Source organism: Malaclemys terrapin, chromosome 2, assembly GCF_027887155.1.
Source record: "Malaclemys terrapin pileata isolate rMalTer1 chromosome 2, rMalTer1.hap1, whole genome shotgun sequence".
Taxonomy (NCBI): domain Eukaryota; kingdom Metazoa; phylum Chordata; order Testudines; family Emydidae; genus Malaclemys; species Malaclemys terrapin.
In genome coordinates, this window is record NC_071506.1 from 61,789,068 (window position 1) to 61,815,981 (window position 26,914).

The 26,914-nt window shown below is 41.0% G+C and overlaps 1 protein-coding gene across 1 annotated transcript in view; it reads left to right on the forward strand.

Moving 5' to 3' along the window:
- Positions 1-544: 544 nt before the first annotated feature.
- The window catches only part of LOC128831111 (cytochrome P450 7B1), a 193,316-nt gene continuing 166,946 nt past the window's right edge, over positions 545-26,914 (forward strand). Inside the window, exon 1 of the mRNA XM_054017236.1 lies at positions 545-770. Within this exon, the coding sequence (XP_053873211.1) occupies positions 673-770 (98 nt within the window). The 5' untranslated portion in view covers positions 545-672. The remainder of the gene's footprint in view (positions 771-26,914) is intronic.

The following is a 26,914-nucleotide window of genomic DNA, read 5'->3' on the forward strand; positions in this document are numbered from 1 at the left end:
TCTTCAGATGCAAGTGAAGTGAGATTCTTACCCACGAAAGCTTATGCTCCCAATACTTCTGTTAGTCTTAAAGGTGCCACAGGACCCTCTGTTGCTTTTTACAGATTCAGACTAACACGGCTACCCCTCTGATACTCTATACCATTTAAGCACCTTTAGATCCATGTAACTGGGGAAGGGGTTACACTACTTTCACAATACAGAGTAGTTAAAGGGGCACTACTTTTGTGGGTCATTCTTGGATGGGTGGATCATTACTAGAAGGTACATTCCCTGCCTCACTGACTCATTCCTTGGGAGTTTCTAGGGCAGCAACGTACTTTTCATCTATTTCCCCGATGTGAGGGGCCACTTCCCCCACCCCCGGCATGAAGAAAGCAAAGAACTGCGCCTGGGGGAGGGGGCGGGCGCATGCCCTCCTACAGGTCTGGCTGCCTGCCCACCTCTCCTCCGGGCAGCAGCCGGGACAATCCCGGCGGGAGGCGGCTCGCACAGTGGGTAGCCAAAGTTCAGCGGCGAGACGCCGAAGCCAAACCCAGCCCCTGGCCGGGGGAGGATCGGAACGGGAGCTGCAGACAGGGATTGGTAACAGCAGACACAAACTTTCCCCTCCAAGGCGAAGCAGCCTTTGCAGCGGCGGCGGGGGGAAGGAAACGCGCCCGCTCCCTTAGCATGGGCCCCTGGGAGCTGCTGCAGCTCTGCACCTACGGCCTAGCCATCGCCACGGCTCTGCTCCTCTGGGCGGCGTGCGCCCGCGGCAGGAGACGAAGGTAAGGGGCGGGGAAGGAGGCAGTCGCTGTACAGCGTTTGGAAGAGCCCGGAGGGGTGTTTTTTCCTGCAGGCTTTGTGCGATGGGGGGAGAGAGGCGTAAATACCCACCCCCCCTCTCGGCACTTTGGGTAAGTGCTGCTCCGAGAGGGGAGAGTGAGTAGAAAGGCGATAGCTCTGGCGCCGCCTTAGGCTGCGTTCCTGAGACCAGGTTATCTATTGTACTCCGCCCGCCCCCTACAGCTACAGTGACCGAGATCCCATCTGCAGGTCCCGAGTTCCTGCTTTTTGGGGGCAGCCTTTGGAGAGCCCCGTGTTACTGTCCTGAGCCCAGCACACTGCATTTTTTGAGCCAGAAGTTTTCTGTGGGTCTTAAAAGTTATATGTGAAATGCAACGTAAGTAACAAACACTATACTCCAAATGAGTGACACGAACATAGGTCCCCTATTTCAGTTGCAGTGGTAAAACCAGTTAATAGTTTATTAGCTGAGTGCGTTGTCTAAAGGTTCCATGTGCTGGTGTGAAGCAGGATCCAAATCCAAGTCTGAAACTTGGCACAGTTTTGAGCATTGAATGTACCCAGTGATCTGTGCAGTCTTAGGCCTGTAATTTCTAAGTGAAGTATTTCTGTGACATGCAGACACATGCATTATATGCAGGAATGTGCTGGACTTGAGGCCGGTGCAAGGATATTTTGCGCCCTAGGCGAAACTTCCACCTTGTGCCGCCCCCCTACCCCCACCGCCCCGGAGCATCGCTTATTATAAACTTTCAACTATGAATACTGCATAATGTGGCATTGTTTATTAGAATTAATACAAGGGGTCAGAGGAGATGATCACAGCGGTCCCTTCTGGCCCGGGGGAACCTATGAGCAAGGAGGAGTCTGAGAATGCCCCCAGCATGCAGGGTCTCTGAACGTTCCCAGGCTCTGTCCCTCGGCCGCATTGGTCGCTTCGCCCAGCTGGCTGTCTCCTCCTTGCTCCGCCACAGGCTCCCACTGACTGTCCTGTGTGGCACCCCGCGCTGGGGGGCGGGTTTTTATGGAGGCCTCACCCCCTGCCCTGCTCAGCTGACTCCCGTGACGCCGGACACGGCTTTTTGGTGCCCCCAAATCTTGGCGCCCTAAGCGGTTGCCTAGTTCGCTTAGTGGTTACACTGGCCCTAGCTGGACGGATAATAAATCAAGAGGGCTGATTTCTTGTGCACCCACATCAAAATCAGTGGCAATTTAAGGTGTACAAGCCATGCAGGGTCAGGCCTGTGGTATGTTTGCATGTAAAGTTCATTTAGGTGTGGCACTTAGGCTTTATCCATACCCTAGCAAGAAAAACTGAGTGCAATATACCACACATAGCTCCAAATAAACAATCCAGACTTTAGTGACCTGTCACATTCAGCCTTAGGTGAAGTTGTGTGTCATGTTGGAGTCAGATGTACACTTACATTGCTTGGCTATACTCCTGGGCTTCATCTGTTCTTTGCCCTCTTTTATTTACAGAGAGTGCTGATATAATGTTGCAACAGAGAAGATAAGTTGTGGGGATTTCTGTATTTCTTGTTAGTTTCTCCCATTATGTTAGTTTTTGTTTCTTCCAATTAGAGAGCTGGTGATTTCAAAGAAGGTACATGATCATATTTCTGCACGGGCTATTTTGAGAAAATGGTGAAAATAGTTATGTGATGCATGAATAGTTGTTGGGAAGTGTTGTCCCATGTCCCTCCCTTCTACCCCACCCCAGGTTTTCTTGGCACCAAATGCAAAACTTGTGCCCATAAAATTTACAGTCAGACATGAATTGCAGGAACAATAAAAGTAAATAACATATTCTAAGCAGGGGTTCTCAAACTGGGGGTTGGGACCCCTTGGGGTCACGAGGTTATTACATGGGGGATCGCGAGCTGTCAGCCTCCTCCCCAAATCCCGCTTTGTCTCCAGAATTTATAATGGTGTTAAATATATAAAAAGGTGTTTTTAATTTATAAGGCGGGGGAGAGTCGCACTCAGAGGCTTGCCATGTGAAAGGGGTCACCGGTACAAAAGTTTCAGAGCCACTGTTCTAAGGATTATATTCGTAGCCGTAAGGCCTACAGACTTTTTTTTTTTTTAAAGTAAAAGTTTAGTTTCTGGAGCAGAAGTGTATGGCCGTTGTGCTAAAACAGAATTACATTATAAATGAGACCTGGCAAGATCACTACCATGTGCAGCAAACCAAATTACTGTTTGGTTAACTAATTCTCTATGAACTGTTTTCAAAGTGGTAGCTGTGTTAGTCTGTATCAGCAAAAACAACAAGGAGTCCTTGTGGCACCTTAGAGACTGACAAATTTATTTGGGCATAAGCTTTCATAGGCTAAAACCCACTTCATCAGATGCATCATCAGATGCATGGAGTGAAAAATACAGTAAGCAGTATATATATTACAGCACATGAAAAGATGGTAGTTGCCTTACCAAGTTGTTGTTGGTGGGGTCAATGCTAATGAGGCCAATTCAATCAAGGTGGAAGTGGCCTATTCTCAACAGTTGACAAGAAGTGGTGAAGTGAAGGAACAGATTGACAGAGCCAGAAGGGTACCCAGAAGTCACCTACTACAGGATAGGCCCAACAAAGAAAGTAACAGAACACCACTAGCTGTCACCCACAGCCCCCAACTAAAACCTCTCCAGCGCATCATCAAGGATCTACAACCTATCCTGAAGGATGATCCCTCACTCTCACAGATCTTGGGAGAAAGGCCAGTCCTCGCTTACAGACAGCCCCCTACCTGAAGCAAATACTCACCAGTAACTATAGACCGCACAACAAAAACATTAACCCAGGAACTAATCCCTGCAACAAACCCAGTTGCCAACTCTGTCTGCATATCTATTGAAGGGACACCATCATAGGACCTAACCACATCAGCCACACCATCAGGGGCTCATTCACCTGCACATCTACCAATGTGATATATGTCATCATGTGCCATCAGTGTCCCTCTGCCATGTACATTAGCCAAACTGGACAGTCTCTACATAAAGAATAAATGGACATAAATCAGACATCAAGAATTGTAATATTCAAAAACCAGTAGGAGAGCACTTCAGTCTCCCTGGACACTCAATAACAGACTTAAAAGTGGCAATTCTTCAACAAAAAAACTTTTAAAAACAGACTTCAAGAGAGACTGCAGAACTGGAATTAATTTGCAAACTGAACACCATCAAATTAGACCTGAATAAAGACTGGGAGTGGCTCGGTCATTACAAAAAGTAATTTTCCCTCTGTTGATACTCACACATTCTTGTCAACTGTTGGGAATGGGCGACGTCCACCTTGATTGAATTGGCCTCATTAGTACTACAAAAAGTAATGTCCCCTCTGTTGATATTCACTCCTTCTTGTTAGCACTGACCCCCCACTTGGTAAGGCAACTCCCATCTTTTCATGTGCTGTAATATATATACTGCTTATTGTATTTTTCACTCCAGGCATCTGATGAAGTGGGTTTTAGCCCACAAAAGCTTATGCCCAAATAAATTTGTTAGTCTCTAAGGTGCCATAAGAACTTCTCATTATTTTTTCTTTATGAACTGAATTCTTCAATATTTGGATCAGTGCCTAAAACACCAATATACCTGACATTGAAAAGAACAAATCAAAACATCATCCAGCTAGAATGCTACAGATCCCTACATAGAGCTTTCATACTAGCAGACTACCTTGCTACAATAAAATGTGCGAAACTAAGGCAAATGTAAAGATTTTTTTATCAAAAGTGATGAGGAGAAACTGCCACACTGAGAGGAAGGAGAGATATGGCAAAGATGGCATCACACTATGCAGCAGCTTGCCACTGGATCAGGAATGGATGCTGCTGACAAATGGACACAGGATCAAACCTCAAACCCAGTGTGTAACCCCAGCCCTTGACAACTTTGGTAACAGGTGTATAGCTTGTCATGCCAGGGAAGCCTTATTGAATTGAATGACTGAAAAATGGTTCATATTTTATGAAGTCTCTTAGTTGACCATTACTATTGCATTTCAGACCGCATAGGAGTTTAAATGTCCTAACGATTTAGAGAATTTTCTTTAATTCCTATAACTCTCATGAGATGTTGCAGGGGTCACTGTCTTTTGAAGCTACAGTTGTGCTCAAAGGTGAGGAGCACTGGCCCTAGTTCAGCTTAAGCACATGCTTAATTAAAGTGCTATAAAAGTCAATGGGACTTAAGTGCTTTGCTGGTTAGGCGTGGTTTGCTGAACTGGGGTCCTTTATTTGGAGTGGCTTATTTAAAAAAAACGAGTGTGCAAGATTTTGGCCTTAAATGTTACTGAATTTAATAGTTTTGCTATTACTTGCATAGTGCTATAGGTGTGCATTAGCCATAATCAGATTTCAGGATGAGGTAAATGCAGTTTCTCTGTTAAATTACTTAAATACATTTGTGATGCTCTGTACCTCGGGGGAACATCCTGCACCCCCATGTTCATCTTTATAAAATGATTGTGTGCTATCCAGTGCAAAGTTTGTCATGTTGGGTGTCTTTGGAAGGCTCATAATGCACTGAGCATGGTTGTTATAGTGATGTTATAGTAATTGTAACAGTAATGTTATAGTAAGGTTATAGGTTATAATTTCCTGTGTATATAGTTATGAGGCTGAAAATGTACCCTCATGGCTTAAAGCAAGCCCATGCAGAAACTCTCCAAGAACAGAGAGGTGGATGGGACAAACCCAGCCCAGCCTCACAGGAACAATGGACACTGGTTTAGGCAGCAACAAAAGAGTCTCACCCCCTTTGGGCAGTTTGCGACTGCAATGAGGTAATGCTCACCTGATTCCGAAGGGTGGGGGGAGGGCAAAGTCAAGAGGAAAGAAAGGACATGATAAAAGGGAGAGACATTTTGCCATGCTTTCTCTCTTCCGCCTACATCTACAGACACCGCCACCAAGCGACTGAACCACTGATCAAAGGGGAGAACCTGGCTGAAGAGCCAGCCTGTGGTGAGAAGCATCTAAGTTTGTAAGGACATTGAAAGTGTTAAGATCAGCTTAGAATGCGTTTTGCTTTTATTTCATTTGACCAAATCTGACTTTTTATACTTTGACTTATAATCACTTAAATCTACTTTTATAGTTAATAAATCTGCTTGTTTATTCTACCTGAAGCAGTGTGTTTGGTTTGCAGTGTCTCAGAAAGTCCCCTTGGGAGAACAAGCCTGGTACATATCCATTTCTTTTTTAAATTGACAAACTTATGTAAGCTTGCAGCGTCCAGCGGGCATAACTGGACACTGCAAGACAGAGGCTCCTAGGGTTGTTTCTGGGACTGGAGATATTGGCTAGTGTCATTCACTTGCAAGTAGCTGGAAGCAGCTTACATGCCAGAGGCTGTGCGTGAACAGCCCAGCAGTGGGGGTTCTCACAGCAGAGCAGGGTAAGGCTGGCTCCCAGAGTCAAGGATTGGAGAGGCCTAGCAGATCACTGGTCCAGATAACACCAGAGAGGAACGTCACAACATTATTTGGGGATTGTAAAGGAAGGAAGAGGAGTTTCCCTTTTAATAAATGTTTATCTTTTGAATGCTGGCAATAATAATAATAATAAATAATACAAAGGAAAAGCTGATTTCTAACAGTCTTTGCCAAAGCTTAACATCAGGGATAGTGAAGAAACAGAACCAAGAACAAAGGTTTGCTCCATCACAGCAAATATTATCTTGGGTTAAACTTCAGTATCCGATGGTGCTCATTACCTCCTGCATGCAATGAAAAGATCTATCTTTTGTTGTGGAAGGAAGAAAGGCTGCTCTGGAGGGACTGGGCAGTTTGCGGGGGAAGGAATGTTTTTGTTTCCAGGGAGTTCTTCCTTTATTTCTTTCCCCATTTCTCCCCATTCAGAAAGATTTCTAATGTGAAAAAACCTGGTGGCGCTTGCCATTTTATTGTGAAGATTATTCCCATTTATCTTCATAAAATTATTGAATCAGCATTGGCTTTTCTAATTCTTTCTTCTCAAGCTGTTCTTCTCTGCATGCAGATAATCTATCCAAGTAAGAGGTTAAACAGCACATATCTTGCTTGCCTGACTCACGGCATAGTGCCACTGAAGTCATTGGGATTATTGTCCAAAGTAAGGTGAACAGAATCTGCCCTTAATAATGTAAACTTTAAAATCCTTGAGACAAGAAACATTTCTTACCTATGGGTCTGATGCTGCAAATATGAAAAGACCATGTGTACTACCATGATATTTGGAAATCTAATGATGGATAAAAATGTTAAACGTATGTGTCTGCTAAAATGATCAGCTATGAAGTAGTTAACAAGATTGACATTTTAATAGACAACACTAGGCTTTAGAGTTAACTCTTTGAGATGAATGAAAAAATATACATTACATGTAACTCACGTGAATGTAACCATGTAGCAATGTAAAAATTGCAATACTGGAGTAGACCAATGGTCCTTCCAGTTCAATATCCTGTCTCTGGTGATAGCCAGAATTAGTGTTTCAAAGAACCCTAAAGTGGGTAGTTATGGAATATATTTAACCCCAGGGACATTTCATAGTAGCCCCCTCAGTTACAGCTTGACTATGCCCTGAATCATGCTTGTGTTCAATTTTCTATCTCTTCATTAGTTTAGACTCCCTCCAAAAAAACAGACTGAAATTTATCTAAAATCCTTCTCCAAGACATCACCTTCCTGAGCCCAGACAGATATTTCTGAAAAGAAGTTAGATTTCATCTTTGTCTCCAGAACATCCTGTCCTTCTTTGTGACAAGTTGTGAGCCTGTTAACAGCTTTCTTACCAAGTGAATTGTAGTTCACGAGATGTCATCAGCCTGTCTTTTTTACCACTCTGCTAATTTAGGCAATATGTTAAGGTAGTTTTCTGTTTGAGGAAACATCAGGAACGACAGATAGATTTTTCTTGTATTCTAACCTCTGCTCTCGGTATCTCTTTCTCCTAACAACTTGCTTTGTATGCTGTTTATTGCAAGGGCATTGAATACATAGACATTTTCATGACCTGTGTGTTAGTTTCATTCTCTACAGTTCCTATTGTCTTAGCCATCTCCATCCTAAAATTAATAGAGCTAATGACTAATTAACTCTGTTTTAAGCAGGGAAGAGAAACATTTTAATCACTTAAATAACTATGAGCTAATTTGTTTTAGTTTTAAACAGTGCATTTATTATGTTTTTCAACATCTTGGATTCATTATGTTGAAAAGTGGCAAGTTGTAGTTAAAATTTATTTCTCTGCATTCTTTTTCTGTTAGAGCTCAACAATGGTTGGATGAAATGCAATAAGCAAATCTCTGCTTTTTTTCAAGCTGTACAGTCTCAGTTCACTGGGTTTTCAGTTCTCAAGCAACTAGAAAAGGACTGTGTGGAGCTATTCTCTTGAGAATATTGCATAATGGACTGTCTCATAAACAGTTTTTCAGTGCTGCTTCTCAGTCTGCTCAAAAAAGATCTGTGCCTAATGTATATCTAGGTTTATGTTTTTCATCTAGGTGTGGAGGATGGTATTATGGGAACAAGTAACATGCATCTTAGTAAGTAACAAACTTCACAAGAATCTATGATTTACAATATTCTTTGCTTAAGGTACACTGCCACCTAGCAACAGTTATTTTTTTCCCTCCCACTTCGTTTGACCTACTTCGTTCTGCTTTAATTTGTACTTTGTCTTGTCTTTGTTAATCTCTAAAAGTCATCCATATGTGCTTTACCAATTTTTGTACAGGAAATGCCATGGAAATAAAAAAAAAATGTAGTCATTTTTCTTGCAAATAAGACCCCAAAATTATTAGTTTCTCATTGTAAACATTTTTTTGCACTTAAAAATCAATATTTTGTTTTTGTCTTTCCAAAATGTGGATAGGAAACTCTGGCCATCTTTCTCCTTTAGGAAATGCTAATAGAACTTTGTTTTGCTTTATTCTTTTATCAATTACTCATTGGAGAAAATGAATAAAATAAAGGGATAATTATTTTAATTTATTATTTCAGTGCAAAATCAGTTCAGCCTTAACTATGACACTGTGACTGGTGCCTCCATCCTATATATAGCACACTGTATTATACAGTGTGCAGAATGTGTGGAGCAAACAAATGTCCCTGCCCCAAAGGATTGGCATTCTTAAAGCATGAGCCAGAACAAACAAACAGAAAAGGGTAGAATGCATCATAGAATAGATTGGTCTTTATTAATTTTTGAAGGAAGAGATGGAGGGTACTTGACAAACGTTAATTGGGTGGTTATTAGAAGTGTAAGGGATGGCATGAAAGAAGGCACAGAGGGGCAAATCTTAAGCCTGGTGGCCCTGGGCAGATACAAAGGGACAAATCTGCTTCAACTTCTGGAGGCATAATAGTGGAAATGGCCACTTCAGCTGCTTAAGCACTGGTAATGTGATTTGGCTGTTCCTTGTCTGAGGCCCCAGGAAATGGCATCTCCTGTTGTACTCCTTCCTGGGATGGTCTAAGAAGGATGGTCTTGCAGTTGGTAATGGCATTGGACTGGGGCTCAGAAGATCTGGGCTTGCTGCTGGTTCTGTCACAAATATAATGTATCATCTTGGGCAAGTCATTTAGTCTCTCCGTGCCTCGGTTCTCCATCTGTAACATAGGGATGATAATTCTTTCCTGCCTAATGATGTATTGATTCATGTATCTGAATGACTCACAAAATACTCTAAAATACTCAAAATTGTTGGAATAATCACTTATGTCCCACCTCTCATGGGAATGGGAGGACAAGACATGTATAGCAGCAGATCCCTGACCAGTCAGTGACCTGTGTACTGTATTGAAGGGAATTCATAATAATTTAATTCTGGGGGAAAACCCCCACATCATGCCAGTTCTACAAACACACCGAATCAAGCTGTATGATGTTAAGGGTAAGTACTTTGCCTTATGATGTTGTTCAATTCCTTTTGCCCCCATATTTGTGCTGTTATGGGAAGTACGGTCTGACATAATTGCTCTATTAATTAAAGCTGTTTGCCTTAATCATGCAAATATTTGCATATATATCATCAGCACCTGGGTGAGTCATCAACAGCAAGGTTTGAGCTTTGCTGTTTCTGGATCTCAGTGCATGAGAGACTAATGCCTGAGTGAAAAGACCCATCTCTCTTAGCCCAGGCTGTAGCTCAGGGGTCGGCAACCTTTCAGAAGTGGTGTGCCGAGTCTTCATTTATTCACTCTAATTTAAGGTTTCGCGTGCCAGTAATATATTTTAACATTTTTAGAAGGTCTCTCTCTATAATATATAACTAAACTATTGTTGTATGTAAAGTAAATAAGGTTTTTAAAATGTTTAAGAAGCTTCATTTAAAATTACATTAAAATGCAGAGCCCCCCCAGACTGGTGGCCAGGACCCGGGCATTGTGAGTGCCACTGAAAATCAACTCGGCATGCGTGCTATAGGTTGCCTGCCCCTGCTGTTGCTCATTGATTTTTAGGTGACCTTGCCACCATCAGAGGGGGACAGAGCACCAGACCAAGTGGGGATGTCTTGAACCCTGTTCATCTTATTGATGTGTTTCTATAAAATAAAACAGAAGACTTTTCCCAGTTCTGTATGTTGTCACTGGTTCAGCCTAGTGTATAGTGATGTGGGAAATGTAGAAGCTAAAAGGGGTGACTACCATAAATGCAGTAGCTCTGTAACTCAAAGGGTAAAATCTCATGTATGAATTTAAGCAGGATCCCAAATGTGAATTGCTAGTTTTCTTTCATAAATGTCACACAGCAAGTGTATAGCAGAGCCAGGAATGGAACTCAGTTCTCCAGACTTTTAATTCCATGCTTTAACACTTGTCCATGTTTCCTAACACACGTAACATTACAGTCTAATAGAGAGATACATTTTTCAAATATGAAACAGATTTTGAGTTCTGATTTAAACTTGTGGTGTTCATAGATTCCAAGGGACCATTGTGATCATCTAGTGACCTGATCTCCTGTATAACACAGGCTATAGGACTTCCCAAAAATAATTCCTAAAGTATATCTTTTTTAGAAAAACATCCACAGTGGTGGTGAATTCACCATAACCCTTGGTAAATTGTTTCACTGGTGTTATTTTATTTATCATCTTCTGATGTTTCTTGATAAATATACTTTTTTGACTAATATCCTTTTTGCACTTCTGGGAAAATTTTAGCTGACCAGAAGTCTTGCAGTACAAAAGTTTTCTAAACCACATGGAGCTTGGCTTTATTCCTTTCTCCACAAACTGTCTTTTTGAATGTTGCCAAGTTCTTCTGTTTCTTCTGCTTTGTTTGGCACATGTCAGGAAAAAAAAATATCTTGGCTCCCTTATAGAACACATCTTGTTTCTTTTTAACTGCTTGTACTTTCTCTCTTTTTGTGATTCATATCAGAAAAAAATTGCTATGTTGTGCTTCCAATATTTCAATTTTGTTGCAGTTTTCTGAGCAATATTCTGATGTTCTGAAACACACTCTCTCTCTCTTTGTGGGCCTGATCCAGTGCCCACTGAATTTAATGGGACTATCTTCATTGAGTTCAGTGAATATTAGATCAGGCCTTGATCAAATGGTCAGTTCCACCACTCTGCTTGCAGATGTGAAGGGAGCAAAGAAGAGTAAAATGGGCTAAAAAGGGAGCATTGAGAGTGGCCCCGTTTGTAATATGCTCCTCCCTCCTTGGGAACATATTGCAATTTTGCAGGATCAGGTCTCTTGGGAGAAGTTGGATCAGGGAGCAGATGTTCTACATATGCTGTCCTGGGGACCTGTCAGACATTCAAGTGAATATTTGTCAGAAGCTGAGGGTACTCCTTGAGGTACTACCTTGTACTCCATGCCTGCAGTCCCCCTCAAAGACATATGTCTACACTGCAGCTGCGAGCATGCTTCCATGGGTAGGTATGGACAAACATGCTAGCTCCACTCAACCTGGCACGCTAAAAATAGCAGTTTAGCTGGGAATAGTATGGGGAGCAGCTTAGGCTAACTGTCAGAGTACAAACTTGCCTGGACTCCCTTGGTACATACTTAGGTGGCTAGCCTGAGCTGCCGTACTGCTACACTGCTATTTTTAGTATACCAACTTGAGCAGAGCTAGTGTGTGTCTTTCTGCATGAGCTGGTAACCGTGCTCCCAGCTGTAGTGTAGACATACCCATAGATAATCAGTGGCATCATGGCTTCTGAGAATGGGCCAGGCAGCGCTAGGGAGGGTCAGCCCTTCTTTGTGCAGCTGGAAATCTCATTCCCTGTGGATCCCCAGGATACAGAGAATTTGAAGTCCACATCTCTTACCTCTACTGCAGCTCACCAAATCCTGCCTCCCTTACAGGAGCTATCATCTTGCTTGCTAAGTGACTGTTGCAGAATTTTTTTGGGACTCCTGTCCCCACTTTTAAGCTTTTAGTACAGGAGGATGCAATGCAGCAAAAGTCTTATTAAAAAAACTTTGGACAAAGCTTTATAATTTTGACTGGTATTAAAAATACACTATACAGGAAGTAGAGCCCTTTAAAATATCATGGACAAAAAACTTATGAAACTGGAGTTAAGGTTGATAGTGAGTGTCATTAATTTAAGGGCCAAAACCTTACAACAGCTTTGTAGCTAACGCTGATTGAAATTTTGGGCACTAAATTTTTTTCATTGACAACAAAATTCTCACCATAATTTAACATTGTTCAATTTTTTTATTATGTGCAAAAACTTTGTTGCCTTTTTAAATCTTCATTTAAAAATATCAAAAACATTATCAAAATGATTATTGACAATTTTTCGTTTACCCAAAACTCCAGGTTTGGGTAAATGAATATTGTCAGTGTTTTTGATAATTATTTGTAAATATGATAAATGACTTCTTTTCAACACTTTGAATGAGATCATGTTCAAAATTTAGAATTGTTTGTTATATGCCTTTTAGATTATTATTAATAATATTTATTATTTTATATTATATATTTTTTACCAACTCTAATTGTAGTTAGTAAAAAAATTTAAAATTAGAAACTCCTGAAATTCAGTTAAACCCAAACATAGATAGTATGGATAATTCCTAGTTACAACTGCCAAACTCCCCTACTTCTGTCTCTCTAACAATGCCCTGAGAAAAACCACAATCTCTGAGGTAGCCTTATCTATCTGGCCTTGCCTGCAGAGCTGCTAGGGCAGTAGCTCTCAGACTTTTGTACTGGTCACCCCTTTCACATAGCAAGCCTCTGAGTGCGACCCCCCCCCATATAAATTAAAAACACATTTTAATATATTTAACACCATAGATTCATAGATTCTAGATTCATAGATTCTAGGACTGGAAGGGACCTTGAGAGGTCATCGAGTCCAGTCCCCTGCCCGCATGGCAGGACCAAATACCGTCTAGACCATCCCTGATAGACATTTATCTAACCTACTCTTAAATATCTCCAGAGATGGAGATTCCACAACCTCCCTAGGCAATTTATTCCAGTGTTTAACCACCCTGACAGTTAGGAACTTTTTCCTAATGTCCAACCTAGACCTCCCTTGCTGCAGTTTAAACCCATTGCTTCTGGTTCTATCCTTAGAGGCTAAGGTGAACAAGTTTTCTCCCTCCTCCTTATGACACCCTTTTAAATATCTGAAAACTGCTATCATGTCCCCTCTCAGTCTTCTCTTTTCCAAACTAAACAAACCCAATTCTTTCAGCCTTCCTTCATAGGTCATGTTCTCAAGACCTTTAATCATTCTTGTTTCTCTTCTCTGGACCCTTTCCAATTTCTCCACATCTTTTTTAAAATGCGGTGCCCAGAACTGGACACAATACTCCAGCTGAGGCATAACCAGAGCAGAGTAGAGCGGAAGAATGACTTCTCGTGTCTTGCTCACAACACACCTGTTAATACATCCCAGAATCATGTTTGCTTTTTTTGCAACAGCATCACACTGTTGACTCATATTTAGCTTGTGGTCCACTATAACCCCTAGATCCCTTTCTGCCGTACTCCTTCCTAGACAGTCTCTTCCCATTCTGTATGTGTGAAACTGATTTTTCCTTCCTAAGTGGAGCACTTTGCATTTGTCTTTGTTAAACTTCATCCTATTTACCTCAGCCCATTTCTCCAATTTGTCCAGATCATTTTGAATTATAACCCTGTCCTCCAAAGCAGTTGCAATCCCTCCCAGTTTGGTATCATCCGCAAACTTAATTAGCGTACTTTCTATGCCAATATCTAAGTCGTTGATGAAGATATTGAACAGCGCCGGTCCCAAAACAGACCCCTGCGGTACCCCACTCGTTATGCCTTTCCAGCAGGATTGGGAACCATTAATAACAACTCTCTGTGTATGGTTATCCAGCCAGTTATGCACCCACCTTATAGTAGCCCCATCTAAATTGTATTTGCCTAGTTTATCTATAAGAATATCATGCGAGACTGTATCAAATGCCTTACTAAAGTCTAGGTATACCACATCCACAGCTTCACCCTTATCCACAAGGCTCGTTATCCTATCAAAGAAAGCTATCAGATTGGTTTGACATGATTTGTTCTTCACAAATCCATGCTGGCTGTTCCCTATCACCTTACCACCTTCCAAGTGTTTGCAGATGATTTCCTTAATTACTTGCTCCATTATCTTCCCTGGCACAGAAGTTAAACTAACTGGTCTGTAGTTTCCTGGATTGTTTTTATTTCCCTTTTTATAGATGAGCACTATATTTGCCCTTTTCCAGTCTTCTGGAATCTCTCCCGTCTCCCATGATTTTCCAAAGATAATAGCTAGAGGCTCAGATACCTCCTCTATTAGCTCCTTGAGTATTCTAGGATGCATTTCATCAGGCCCTGGTGACTTGCAGGCATCTAACTTTTCTAAGTGATTTTTAACTTGTTCTTTTTTTATTTTATCTGCTAAACCTACCCCCTTCCCATTAGCATTCACTATGTTAGGCATTCCTTCAGACTTCTCGGTGAAGACCGAAACAAAGAAGTCATTAAGCATCTCCGCCATTTCCAAGTTTCCTGTTACTGTTTCTCCCTCTTCACTAAGCAGTGGGCCTACCCTGTCTTTGGTCTTCCTCTTGCTTCTAATGTATTGATAAAAAGTCTTCTTGTTTCCCTTTATTCCCGTAGCTAGTTTGAGCTCATTTTGTGCCTTTGCCTTTCTAATCTTGCCCCCGCATTCCTGTGTTGTTTGCCTATATTCATCCTTTGTAATCTGTCCCAGTTTCCATTTTTTATGACTCCTTTTTATTTTTTAGATCATGCAAGATCTCATGGTTAAGCCAAGGTGGTCTTTTGCCACATTTTCTATCTTTCCTAACCAGCGGAAATAGCTTGCTTTTGGGCTCTTAATAGTGTCCCTTTGAAAAACTGCCATTTCTCCTCAGTTGTTTTTCCCCTCAGTCTTGATTCCCATGGGACCTTACCTATCAGCTCTCCGAGCTTACCAAAATCTGCCTTCCTGAAATCCATTGCCTCTGTTTTGCTGTTCTCCCTTCTACCCTTCCTTAGAATTGCAAACTCTATGATTTCATGATCACTTTCACCCAGGCTGCCTTCTACTTTCAAATTCTCAACGAGTTCCTCCCTATTTGTTAAAATCAAATCTAGAACAGCTTCCCCCCTAGTAGCTTTTTCAACCTTCTGAAATAAAAAGTTGTCTCCAATGCAGTCCAAAAATTTGTTGGATAGTCTGTGCCCCGCTGTGTTATTTTCCCAACATATATCCGGATAGTTGAAGTCCCCCATCACCACCAAATCTTGGGCTTTAGATGATTTTGTTAGTTGCTTAAAAAAAGCCTCATCCACCTCTTCCACCTGGTTAGGTGGCCTGTAGTAGACTCCTAGCATGACATCTCCCTTGTTTTTTTACCCCTTTTAGCCTAACCCAGAGACTCTCAACACTTCCGTCTCCTATATCCATCTCTACCTCAGTCCAAGTGTGTACATTTTTAATATACAAGGCAACACCTCCTCCCTTTTTCCCCTGTCTATTCTTCCTGAGCAAGCTGTACCCATCCACACCAACATTCCAATCATGTGTTTTATCCCACCAAGTTTCAGTGATGCCAACAATGTCATAGTTGTATTTATTTATTAGCACTTCCAGTTCTTCCTGTTTATTGCCCATACTTCTCGCATTTGTATATAGGCATCTAAGATACTGGTTTGATCTTTCCTCCCAGTTTTGTCCTGACCCTTCTTTCTCTCTGACAATATAGCCCACTCTCCCTCTCGTTTCCGACCCATCTCCCCGGTCTCCATGTTCCCCACTTATCTGTGGGCTTTGCTCACCTGTCCCCGTCGAACCTAGTTTAAAGCCCTCCTCACTAGGTTAGCCAGTCTGTGTCCAAATAGGGTCTTTCCTCTCCTCGAAAGGTGAACGCCATCTCTGCCTAGCAGTCCTTCCTCGAATAGCATCCCGTGGTCTAGGAAGCCAAAGCCCTCCTGGCGACACCATCTTCGCAGCCAGGCATTCACCTCCATGATGCATCTGTCTCTGCCCGGGCCCCTACCTTTGACAGGAAGAATTGAAGAGAATACCACCTGCGCTCCAAACTCCTTCACCCGTACTCCCAGAGCCCTGTAGTCACTCTTGATCTGCTCAGTGTCACACCGCGCAGTATCATTTGTGCCCACATGGATGAGTAGCATGGGGTAGTAGTCAGAGGGCTGGATAATCCTTGACAATGCCTCCATAACGTCTCGGATATGGGCTCCCGGCAGGCAGCATACCTCCCGAGATGAAATGTCAGGGCGACAGATGGGCGCCTCCGTCCCCCTCAGCAGAGAGTCTCCGACTACCACTACCCTACGTTTCCTATTTGCATTATAAATGCTGGAGGCAAAGCGAGGTTTGGGGTGGAGGTTGACAGCTCGCGACCCCCCATGTAATAACCTCGCGACCCCCTCAGGGGTCCCGACCCCCAGTTTGAGAACCCCTGTGCTAGGGAGAGCAGCTCTATTTTCCACTAGGGGTCCCATCAGTAGATGTTGCTGTAGGAATGCACTGAATCAGTACCTCCCCAGCTATGCTGCTCTCTGTCCTTCCTGGCCAGTGCTGCCTATTTTCTGGGTTTCATTAGCTCTCTGAAGGCCCCCTCTGGTGGAGGAGTAGATTGTAGCCATGATGAATTGCTGTTCCTTCTCTCCAGTAGTTTTTCCACTGCAAGTTAGTGTAACCCTAGATTGAAGCTAACTCTGTAACTTCCCCAAGTAATTATGTAGTTTGAATGCAAAAGTACAACACTTACATGGATTTTGAAGTCATGGGGTGAATCCTGACCCCACTGAAGTCAATGACAAAAATCCCATTGATTTCAGGGAGGGTCAGGATTTCACCCCTGATTTTCAGCCAGGTCCCAACCCCATGTTCTTTTTTGATGACACAATTTTGCATCCACAAATGATTGTACTTGTATTTTTATGGCACAAATATTACTAGTTAGGCATCTAATTCATTCCAGATGCAAAGATACACTCCGTTATTTGTGAATGCAGTTACACTAACAAAAATGGAGTCCACGAATTAAGTTGGTCTCTACAATAGAAATGTATTGGTTCAGCTTGTAAGACAGATATAGAACAGCATCAAGAGCAGGTTTGATTTGGTTTCTGTGAGCTGGAATATCTCTGTTGAATTTCCAGTGGACTTTGTAGTGCTTCTTTGTTTCTTTGGATAGTTCTGTTTGTATTCTGTATGATGGGATTTTTTTGTTTGTTTTGTTATTCCACTTGGATTGTTTTTTCCTTTTTAAAAAATTTTCAGATTTTAAAGTTAGTTTTTAGTGGTGATATGTGAAAGCTGCTTTCCCAATAAGCAGATTTAATAGCCTTTCATGTCTGAGTGTAATGGCCTATTACCACATACTGCCTGCCTATTCTTGCACATAAACTTCCTTTTAGAGGAGTGGATATAATGATGTGGGAGAAATTGAAGAATTGTTTGTAATTCAGGCGTCACAGATGAGTCATGATTGGGTTTTTGGTAACCTAAGATATTTTAATTATCATGAACAAGAGAATCTGCATCATAGTAAAATGGAGCATAGGAATTAAATTGCTGGGACGAGAGACTTATATTTGGGGTCAGTATTAGTTTCCACATACAAGTTTGAAATATGTACTGCTAATCTGATTGCATTGGGAGTTACGTGTCCATATCTGAGAGAGGAGCTTAGCCTACAGTACATGACAGTACAAAAAAGGTATATGTACTTCTAAACAGCTAGTGTCTTCAGAGTATGTGTGACTTGCACAAATGAATCCCTGGGCACTGAAGTGCAACAAACTGAGTTCAGAATTAGAACTCATTTGAAGGTCCAAGTGAAGATAATTAAGTTCATGTCATAGTTGGTTGCATATAATATTCTTGAAGGTTGGATTAAGGTAGCTGTCAATGCTTAGAGTGTCAGAATTGTTAACAGTTGGGTTGGATAATCTCTTCACATCAACAGCCGCTTGCACAATACCTGGCTTGTGGTTAGAGAACTGCACTTTTGATACAGCCACTTTATTTTCAAAAATATGATTCACTTTCAAGGGAGGAGAATGAATAAATGAGTCAGTATTTTTGATTTCTGTAATGTGTAAAGATATAGTTTGTCATACTCTGTGTAGTGGAAATTGTACTGATGTGCGGAAATACTATGAAATTAGGCCAAGCCTATACACTACATATAGTATAATATGAAAAGTAAGTTATTCTTTTGAACTTCCTTTGATATTGTACAGAATCACATCAGATACAATATATTCTAGGCCTTAACACTGACTTTGGTACTATCAAAATCCTAAACCAAAGAAGTACATCTCTCCCGGTTGGGCTGAGAGGATAACAGTCCAAAAGAGAGCACTGAGAATCTGCTGAACCTTCCCGCTCTGCCCTCCTGTCTGGCTTCTTGGTACAGTTTAAAGAAACAGGACACAGCTTCTGAGCTTCCCCCAGTAATAGACTCAGATTTTAAGGCCAAAAAGAGACCATTGTGACTATCTAGTCTTACTTTGTGCATAGCGAAGTTCATTCATTGCTGGTAGTTCCTTCATCAAGCTCAGTAATTTGTGGTAGAGTGTTAGCATATTTTTAGGAAGATCGTCAATCCTGTTTTCAAGACTTCAAGTAATGAAGAATGTACCTCCATGCCTCGGTAAGATGTTCCAGTGGTTAATTATCCTTACTGAGTGGGAGGTAAAGCCAGCCCCAAGGAGTGAACGGATATGTCTTTTAATTGCGAAAGGGACATAATTTAAAAAAAAGAAAGAAAGAAAGATACTTTTGGATGCCACTGTATGCTAACAAGGCCATATTCTGTGTAATATTTTGCATGCTGATGTTGTAAATAAAACATTTCTTATTTTACACTGACTCCTGCTGGAAGGTGTAGGCTGGATAATTCAGATATTCATTTCAACAGTGCTTGCCAAGTCAAATCACCAAGAGTTGACACCAATTGCTCTTTGTCTCCTTTTTCTCACCAAGAACGTAAGCTTGGATCAATGTTTTTTGTTTATTGCCTCATTCTTTGTGTAAGGCAGAGCTCTTTGTTGTTTGTTGGTTTTTTGGGATTTGCCAGTTTTTTAACTGAGGCCATGCAAACAGAGATACTTAAGGTTGTGTGAATATGAACCATATGAACCACTGCCTCATTTTCATTTAGTGAAAACATTTAGAAATACTGTTTAGTTTATTTTGTACAGTATCTGGAATATGTCTGGATTATTGTAAATGCTACTGAGACTCCTGTTTAGGAGCCAGGAACACTTGTGCTATCTTGCCTTTTGAGTTGTGCCTTAACAGTTACGGAGGCTCAAATGGACAATTTACAATTGGAATATGACTGGCAAAATGACTAATATTATAGTTAAAAGATGTTAGATGTTTTTAATCAAAATGAAAACAACAAGATTTTTTGCAATTGCAAATGTTAACAGAAAAAAGATAATGCGTTGATTTGATGTGTCAGTTTGTTTCTATCACCACACCACGTAAAATGGATCTAATATAACTCTTTTAGTGCTAGATTATTAGTGATAGTAGTGCTCTCCACGAATAAGATTTTAGTCATTGGCACTAAGAGGTTGGTGAATAAAGACTCCACACATGGCTGCGATTTAAGTGAATAGCTGCAGCATTGTACATTGTATGAAACTGGAAATCCCAATACTTGTTACTTGGTAATAACATTACTCTGGAGTGGTTACCTCTGTCAAACAATAACGATAGTAGGTCCCAAATCAGAATAGAATTCCCGTATTCCCTGCCCAATAAGATATAACTCTCAGCTGAAATTCCTCAACCGGCACCTTCCTCATGGGAAGGATTGGCCAGAGACAAAGGGTCTTTCATGTGTGTTTGATGGCAAAATCCCTCCCTTTGACCTGTGGCCCCCTTACTCCAGCCCTGTATTCAGGTATAGGATGAGTTATAGCCTCAATAAGCACTAATACAACAGAGGGCTTCTTTTCCCATAAACTTGTGACAAATACCAAATTAATGCTAAGAGAGCACCAACGTATTGAGATCCCTTCCCCACTCCTGTTGGTGGCCAGTGTTTCCTCCCAGGAGAAGGATTGGAGCATTTACATCCCACCAGAGGATTAAATTTCCGTGCTCCCCACAAAGTCAGTGCAGAGTATGGTAGTTGGAATTTTCCCTCCTGGGGCCTGCTGACAGAACCACTCCCTGCCCTGCTTACTCCCTCTTCCCCCCAGTAAACACTACTTAGCATTCTGAATTTCTCCGAATCTGTGTTTGTACAGCACCTAGCATAATAGGGCCCCCTAGCCTTACTTAGGCCTTTGAGTGCTACTGTAATTCAAATGATAATTATATTCTCATATGACTACAGAGTTCATATGTCATGTACTATTAACGTTTTTCGATAAAAGTTAAAAATCTGTATTTATCAGTGATTGGTTTTCAGCAGGCTCCGTATTTTTACATCAACTTGTTTGCCAATGGATATTGAGAGATGCTTTCTTTCTTTCTATTCTCTGGGTAGTGACTCTTTCCTTTTTGGGATATTGGGATATTTACTGTTTGACTAATGATACCCCTCCCTTCTACCCCCCACCCCCCGTGCTCCATTTGAGTGAGGTCTGATGATTGCTTCTATCACTGTAACCTATAAGAGGACTTTCTAAAGACACAATGACAATAAAAAATTAAGTTCCTGTGTTGGTGAGCCACCTGGTAATTCCACCTGGATCTTAACATAGCTGTCAAAAGGTATGAGTGATTCATTAATGGGTATCACCTCTAATCTTCTTCTATTCCCATTTGTCTTCTACTATAGGACTTCTGAGTTGTACCCCATCAGCTGAGAAAACAAAACAAAAAATTAGCAAATGTCTAGACCCAGGAGGAGCCAGTGCCTGAACAGCAGTTGGTTTAGAGGAGGGGAAGAGATGCTCCAAGAAGTTGTGGAACACCATTATAAATGCTGGAGGCAAGCAGGGTTGGGGTGGAAGTTGACAGCTCGCGACCCCTAATGTAATGACCTCGCGAACCCCTGCATTAGTGTATCTAGCAATGTACATCTGGGAAAGTGCTCCCACCACCATTCTCGAACAAACTGAGCTCTGCATTTAGTTGGACATGCTCTTTTGGACCTGACCATAATGGATCTTCTTTCAATACATTTTTCATATCTGCAAATAGTTATGTAACCCCCCTTTCCTCCCTGGGCTACTCGGGAGCAGGCAACACTCACCTACCCGTGTGCCTGGGCACCAGATGTTGTTGACATTAAAAAAGATCCTGAGTATCCCCATGGTGCTGTTGGATGGAGAGGTGGAAATCCTCTCTATTCACCCCTCTGCTGCAGTCCCTTTACTCCTAAAGGAATTTAAAATTGGCGGTGCCTCCACCGGGCTGGCCCCTATACACACTCAATAGTGTGCTTTGGGAACCTCCAGGAATAAAGCTATTCTAATAATAAATAATATAATCTGTGGCAAGGGTGTAATTCAGAAATATCAATTATAAATAATATACATCCAGTATACTTAAATTAGAGTTAACACACCTTTATTTAACAGCTTAACAAATCAGGGTATAACAGTCTAAGATTGCATGTCACTACTAATTTAAATCCACAGGGGAGAGCTGAATAAAATCAATTAACAAATATAGTATACAGTAATAAATGAAATATATGTAAGCATCTACAGCATTTACACTGCCACCATTTACTCCACCCGAGAGTGTACACACCTCTGGATTTCAGAGTCGTAGATGCTTGCGTGGGTGCGCTTGAAGATCTGCAGCTGGAGACAGCGCTCTGTTGGTTCTGTGTATCAGTCCAGCCAAGCTGCACAACCCCTCTGATGACTGGAGCTGGCCCCACCAAATGTCAGCAGCTCTGGGTTCTGGTTCAATAGGAAGATCACTCTGCCTCTCCTCAGACTCAGTCTCTCTGCTGTGCCCCTTCCCTTGCAAGTACTTTCCCAAACAAGAGTGCAGGTTACTCACATCAGCTCTAGGCACAACAACAGTCTCTGCTCTGACTCCAGTGAAGCCACCAATGGCCTCTGAGGCTTCCTGCTTGATCAAAGCCCCTGCAGGCTCTCAGCAGCAGCTTCTGGTACAGACAGAGATCCACAGCAGCAATCTCACTCCTTTTCCCAAAATGGAGTCCACCGCATGTTCTCCCTGCAAAAGGAAGTCTCTCCCTCTTTCTCCAAGGCATCGTAGGAGTTGTAGTCTCTAATTGCAGCACACCAGCTTTTCCCCTGGGACACTCCCTATAAAGTTCAGAGGACCCTCTAGCAAAGGGTGCCTGCATTTATAAATTGCTCTATGCTGGTACTAAAAAAAAAAAAAAATTATGTAATTTTGCATAAATATAATCATTGTTTTGTGGGGTTTATTTATTTTTGTGTGTGTGGCAAGAAATTGTGACTTGAGGCTCTCCATGATCACTTTTTATCATTCTGAGTTCAAGTCTAGCTTCAAAATCCCCCACTTTTTCTAGAACACCTAATTATTGTATGGCTTCCACTCTTCCATCCATGATACCATTGATTTCTATAATTCTGACAATTTTTATGGCAGGCCCTTCTTGACATCAGCTAAATCTTATTGACTGGTTGATCAGACAGGTGTTCAACAGTTTTAGACAGAGACAAAAATCAGTATATTTAAGAACAGGAGTACTTGTGGCACCTTAGAGACTAACAGATTTATTAGAGCATAAGCTTTCGTGGGCTACAGCCCACTTCTTCGGATGCATATAGAATGGAACATATATTGAGGAATCATTTAAGATTTCCTTGATCTTTTTGGGAGCTTCCTTGTCATTCACTCTTGTAATTTATTTGTTTATCACCAGTTTATATGGGAGCATGCTTCTCCTGATTGCTACAAATTGTGTGACTCTGGTACAAATGACATTTCCTAATCTTTAGGCCTCTTGCTCTCTTCATTTACTTTTATAACTTGTTCATTGCTAAGAATGCCTCATCAGTCACTGCAGTATCATAGATAAAGGATAGGGGTGAAATCTTGGTCCCATTGAAATCAGTGGGAGTTTTGCCATAGACTTAAATGGGGCCAAGATTTTGCCCCAAGTTCCTTATCCATGTCCTATAATTTATACAGAGACCTTGAAAGGTAATAGTGAAATATTAACTTCAGTATGTTGTTTTACTAAATTTAGAGAGAGAAGGTGAGTGAGATGATATCTTTTAATAGACCACTTTTTTATTTTACTAAATTTGTCAGTTTTACAAAACTTTGACAAATGACAGATTTTTTTGTTTTGAACTAAGTTTTTTGGTTTTGCAAAAGAGACATGGGGAACTCCAAAGAGCATGAGTCTCTCTGGAGGCCACATGCCTTGAAGGAATGAAAACAGACTCAAGAGCCCAGAACTTCAGAGTTCTACCATGCATCAGCTTTAATAATACTTTGCATGTTGTAATGGGGATATTTGATATTCATTATTCACCCAAGCCAAAAGTATACAGGATTTAAGAATTCTATCATCACATATACTGAGAAGTTAAATGACTTGACTAGGAGTCATGGTCATGTGGTTTAGGTGTGGACAGAGAGAGAATCTTGCTTTTAACACTGACTCAGTCTGACCATGAGCAAATTACTTCCTTTGTCTGAACCTCATTTTCAGCATCTGTAAAATGTGAGTTTAATATTATGAGCCCTACTTAAATATGTTTTTGAGTGCTTTGTAAGACTTTGATCCAGCTTAAGCAATGGCTTAATTTTAAGCATTTGAATAGACCAACTGAATTCAATGAGACTACTCATGCACTTAAAGTTAAGCAGAAGCTTAAGTGATTTGCTGGATCATGACCTTTTTCTCAAGGCTAATGGGACTTCTAATTTAATTACGGGATAAAGAAAATACCATAGTATTATTTGATTTTATTGTCTAGCAGTTGCTAGTTCTTAAAAAAAATCCAGGACTAATCTTATGCTATAAGTATGATTTCTAAAAACTCTAAAACTCCTCATTTTAGTTACAGTAAAGTTTGTCTTGGTTCATCATCAAGTTTCTGAAGTGCATGAATTTTATATTTTGAAATATACTTCTAATTACTTCATATTTAGTATATTGATTTCATCCCTTCTTAGTGTGTAGCTGAAGTTATTGAAAAGTCCCCAGTAATTAGAGCTTAAAGTTCTATATGAGCACTGTATAAAGTATTTCAGATTTTGTACGCTGTACTAATGGTGCCATGTCATCAAATGATGTTCATCCATTAGGATGCTTGCTGTTGTGTGTTACTAACTATATACTTAGTATACTTCAATATCCCTGTTGGTACTGTCATAGTTCAGGGCAACTGGACCCTGTATTTTCCTGCAGTGGGCCAGCAAGGACACCCACTCTGCGATTTCTTGCTCCCTGGCTGTCACCTCTCTTGGATGGAGATGCATGTCTCTCTCCCTTCTGACCTGGGTATCTGCATGCTAAACAGTTCCCTGCCTTCATGGTGTATTTCCCAGCAAAGAGTGACTACCTAAACTAACCTGCTTGCTTTCTCTTCAGAGACTGATAATAGGATGATTGATTGTCAACAGTTTTAAGTTCCCAGACATCCTGTTCTAAGCAAGCCTACCTATTCTTAAGATAAAAAGCATTACAGACAAAACATTAAAAACAATAAAAAGCTCACCAGGCATCACCCCACCCCAAGGGTTTCTTTGTGGTTACAGATTTATCAGAGCTTCAGGTCAGAACAAACGCACAGTCTTACGAGGCCTCAGTTGACCAAATCCTTCCAAACCACCCTAAGGATTGGGGCCTTCTGTGGACCAGGGGATCAGTCCATTTGCTGGATCAGAAAGAAAGCTCTGAATCAGCTTAAAACCTAGGCTTTTATCCAAAAGGCTTTTCTTTGTTTGTTGGTCTCTGGACAATCCAGATTGAACTAGTATGTGTGTATCTCCCCTGAAGTGTACTGTGTATTGTCACTCCATCTGATGGGGTTGGTAAAAAACTGGCATTTGTATATAGTGGGCCTGAGTCTTATCTAATGTAAGTAGTATTTTCACTGATGTAACTCTGTTGACTTGAATGGAGATACTTCTGATTTGTACTGGTGTGAGTGAGAGCAGAATAATGCCCCCAGTATCTTTTGAACCTATTTTTTAGATGTTTTTTTATATTCAGCCAAAAAAAAATCTTGTAATAAAGGAATATTTGTGCTACTCCCTCATTGTCTTCCACTGGTAGAGTTTCATAAAATGTCCTGGTAAAGATACATGGGAATACATGTATTAATATTTTTTCTTTTGTCCAGTTGAAGCAGATGACTTTCTGGAGTCTTCCTGAATATCTCCTCTGCTGGGGCAATAAATATGTACCATTACTTTACAATGGTTAAACCATGACTCTATTATGACTATGGCTTCAGTGATAAAGTAAGAGTTACCATTTTTTTTCATAAGAAAATATATTTTTTGTTTCCATTTTCCAGTCTGCTATCAGCAATCAGAGAAGACCATGCCACCAACTGGCTGTTCAAACTGGCTGGGTTAATAGAGGCTATGAACCAGAACATAGTCAAGATTTCATAACTTCTGACAAGTTGGCTGTGATTAAACAGCATGTGATTTTATTTTTCTCTGTGAAGTCATGGTGACAAAACCAATGACCTAACAATAGACTCCATGACTCTTGCGGGAAAGTTCATGTGCCATTGTAATGACATTCTCCACCTTTCCAGAGAACTATTTGCAAGGGAATTGAGGTGTTAGCTTTGTCATTGTAGTTCATACTGTTTCCCCTGACCCACATTTTCTTACAAAGGCATCACCCAAGAAGTTCTCCAGAAGACTTCTCATACACACAACTCATGCATTTTATTGTTAAATTGTTTATTTAAGGGACATAAAAGGCAATAAGAAGAGGCTCTATAAATACATAGGAGCTAGAGAAAGATGAAGGAAAGTGTAGGTCCACTACTGAGCAGGAAAGGAGAGATAATAATGGATGACATCAAAATGGCAGAGGTCTTTAATGCTTAATTTGCTTTAGTCTTCACTATAAAGGCTAATTGTGACCAGATGCTTAACACAATATTAACAACCAGGGGTAAAGAAGACAAGCCAGAATAGCAAAAGAACGGGTTAAAGAATATTTAGATAAATTAGATGTATTCAAGTTGGCAGGTCCTGATGAAATTCACCCTACAATAGTTAAGGAACTATCTGAAGCAATCTTGGAAGCATTAGTGATTATCTTCAGTAACTCATGGAGGATGGGTGAGGTCCCTGGGGACTGGAGAAGGGCAAAATAGTACCTGTCTTTATAATTCCCAGGTCCTCTTTGTTCCCATTTTTAAAGTCAATCTAACTTCAGTACCTAGAAAAATACTGGAACAAATTATTAAACAATTTGTAAGCCCCTGGAGGATAAGAGGGTGATAAGTAATAGTCAGCATGGATTTGTTGAGAACAAATCATGCCAAATTAGCCTAATTTCCTTCTTTGACAGGGTGACTGACTTAGTGAACAAGGGGAAAGCAGTAGATGGTTTATCTTGATTTTAATAAGGCTTTGGACACTGCCCCATGTGACAGTATCCTAAGCAAACTAGACAAAAGCAGACTAAATGAAGTTACTGTAAGGTCAGTGCATAAGTGGTTTAAAGACTGTACTCAAAGAGTAGTTATCAATGGTTCGCTGTCAAACT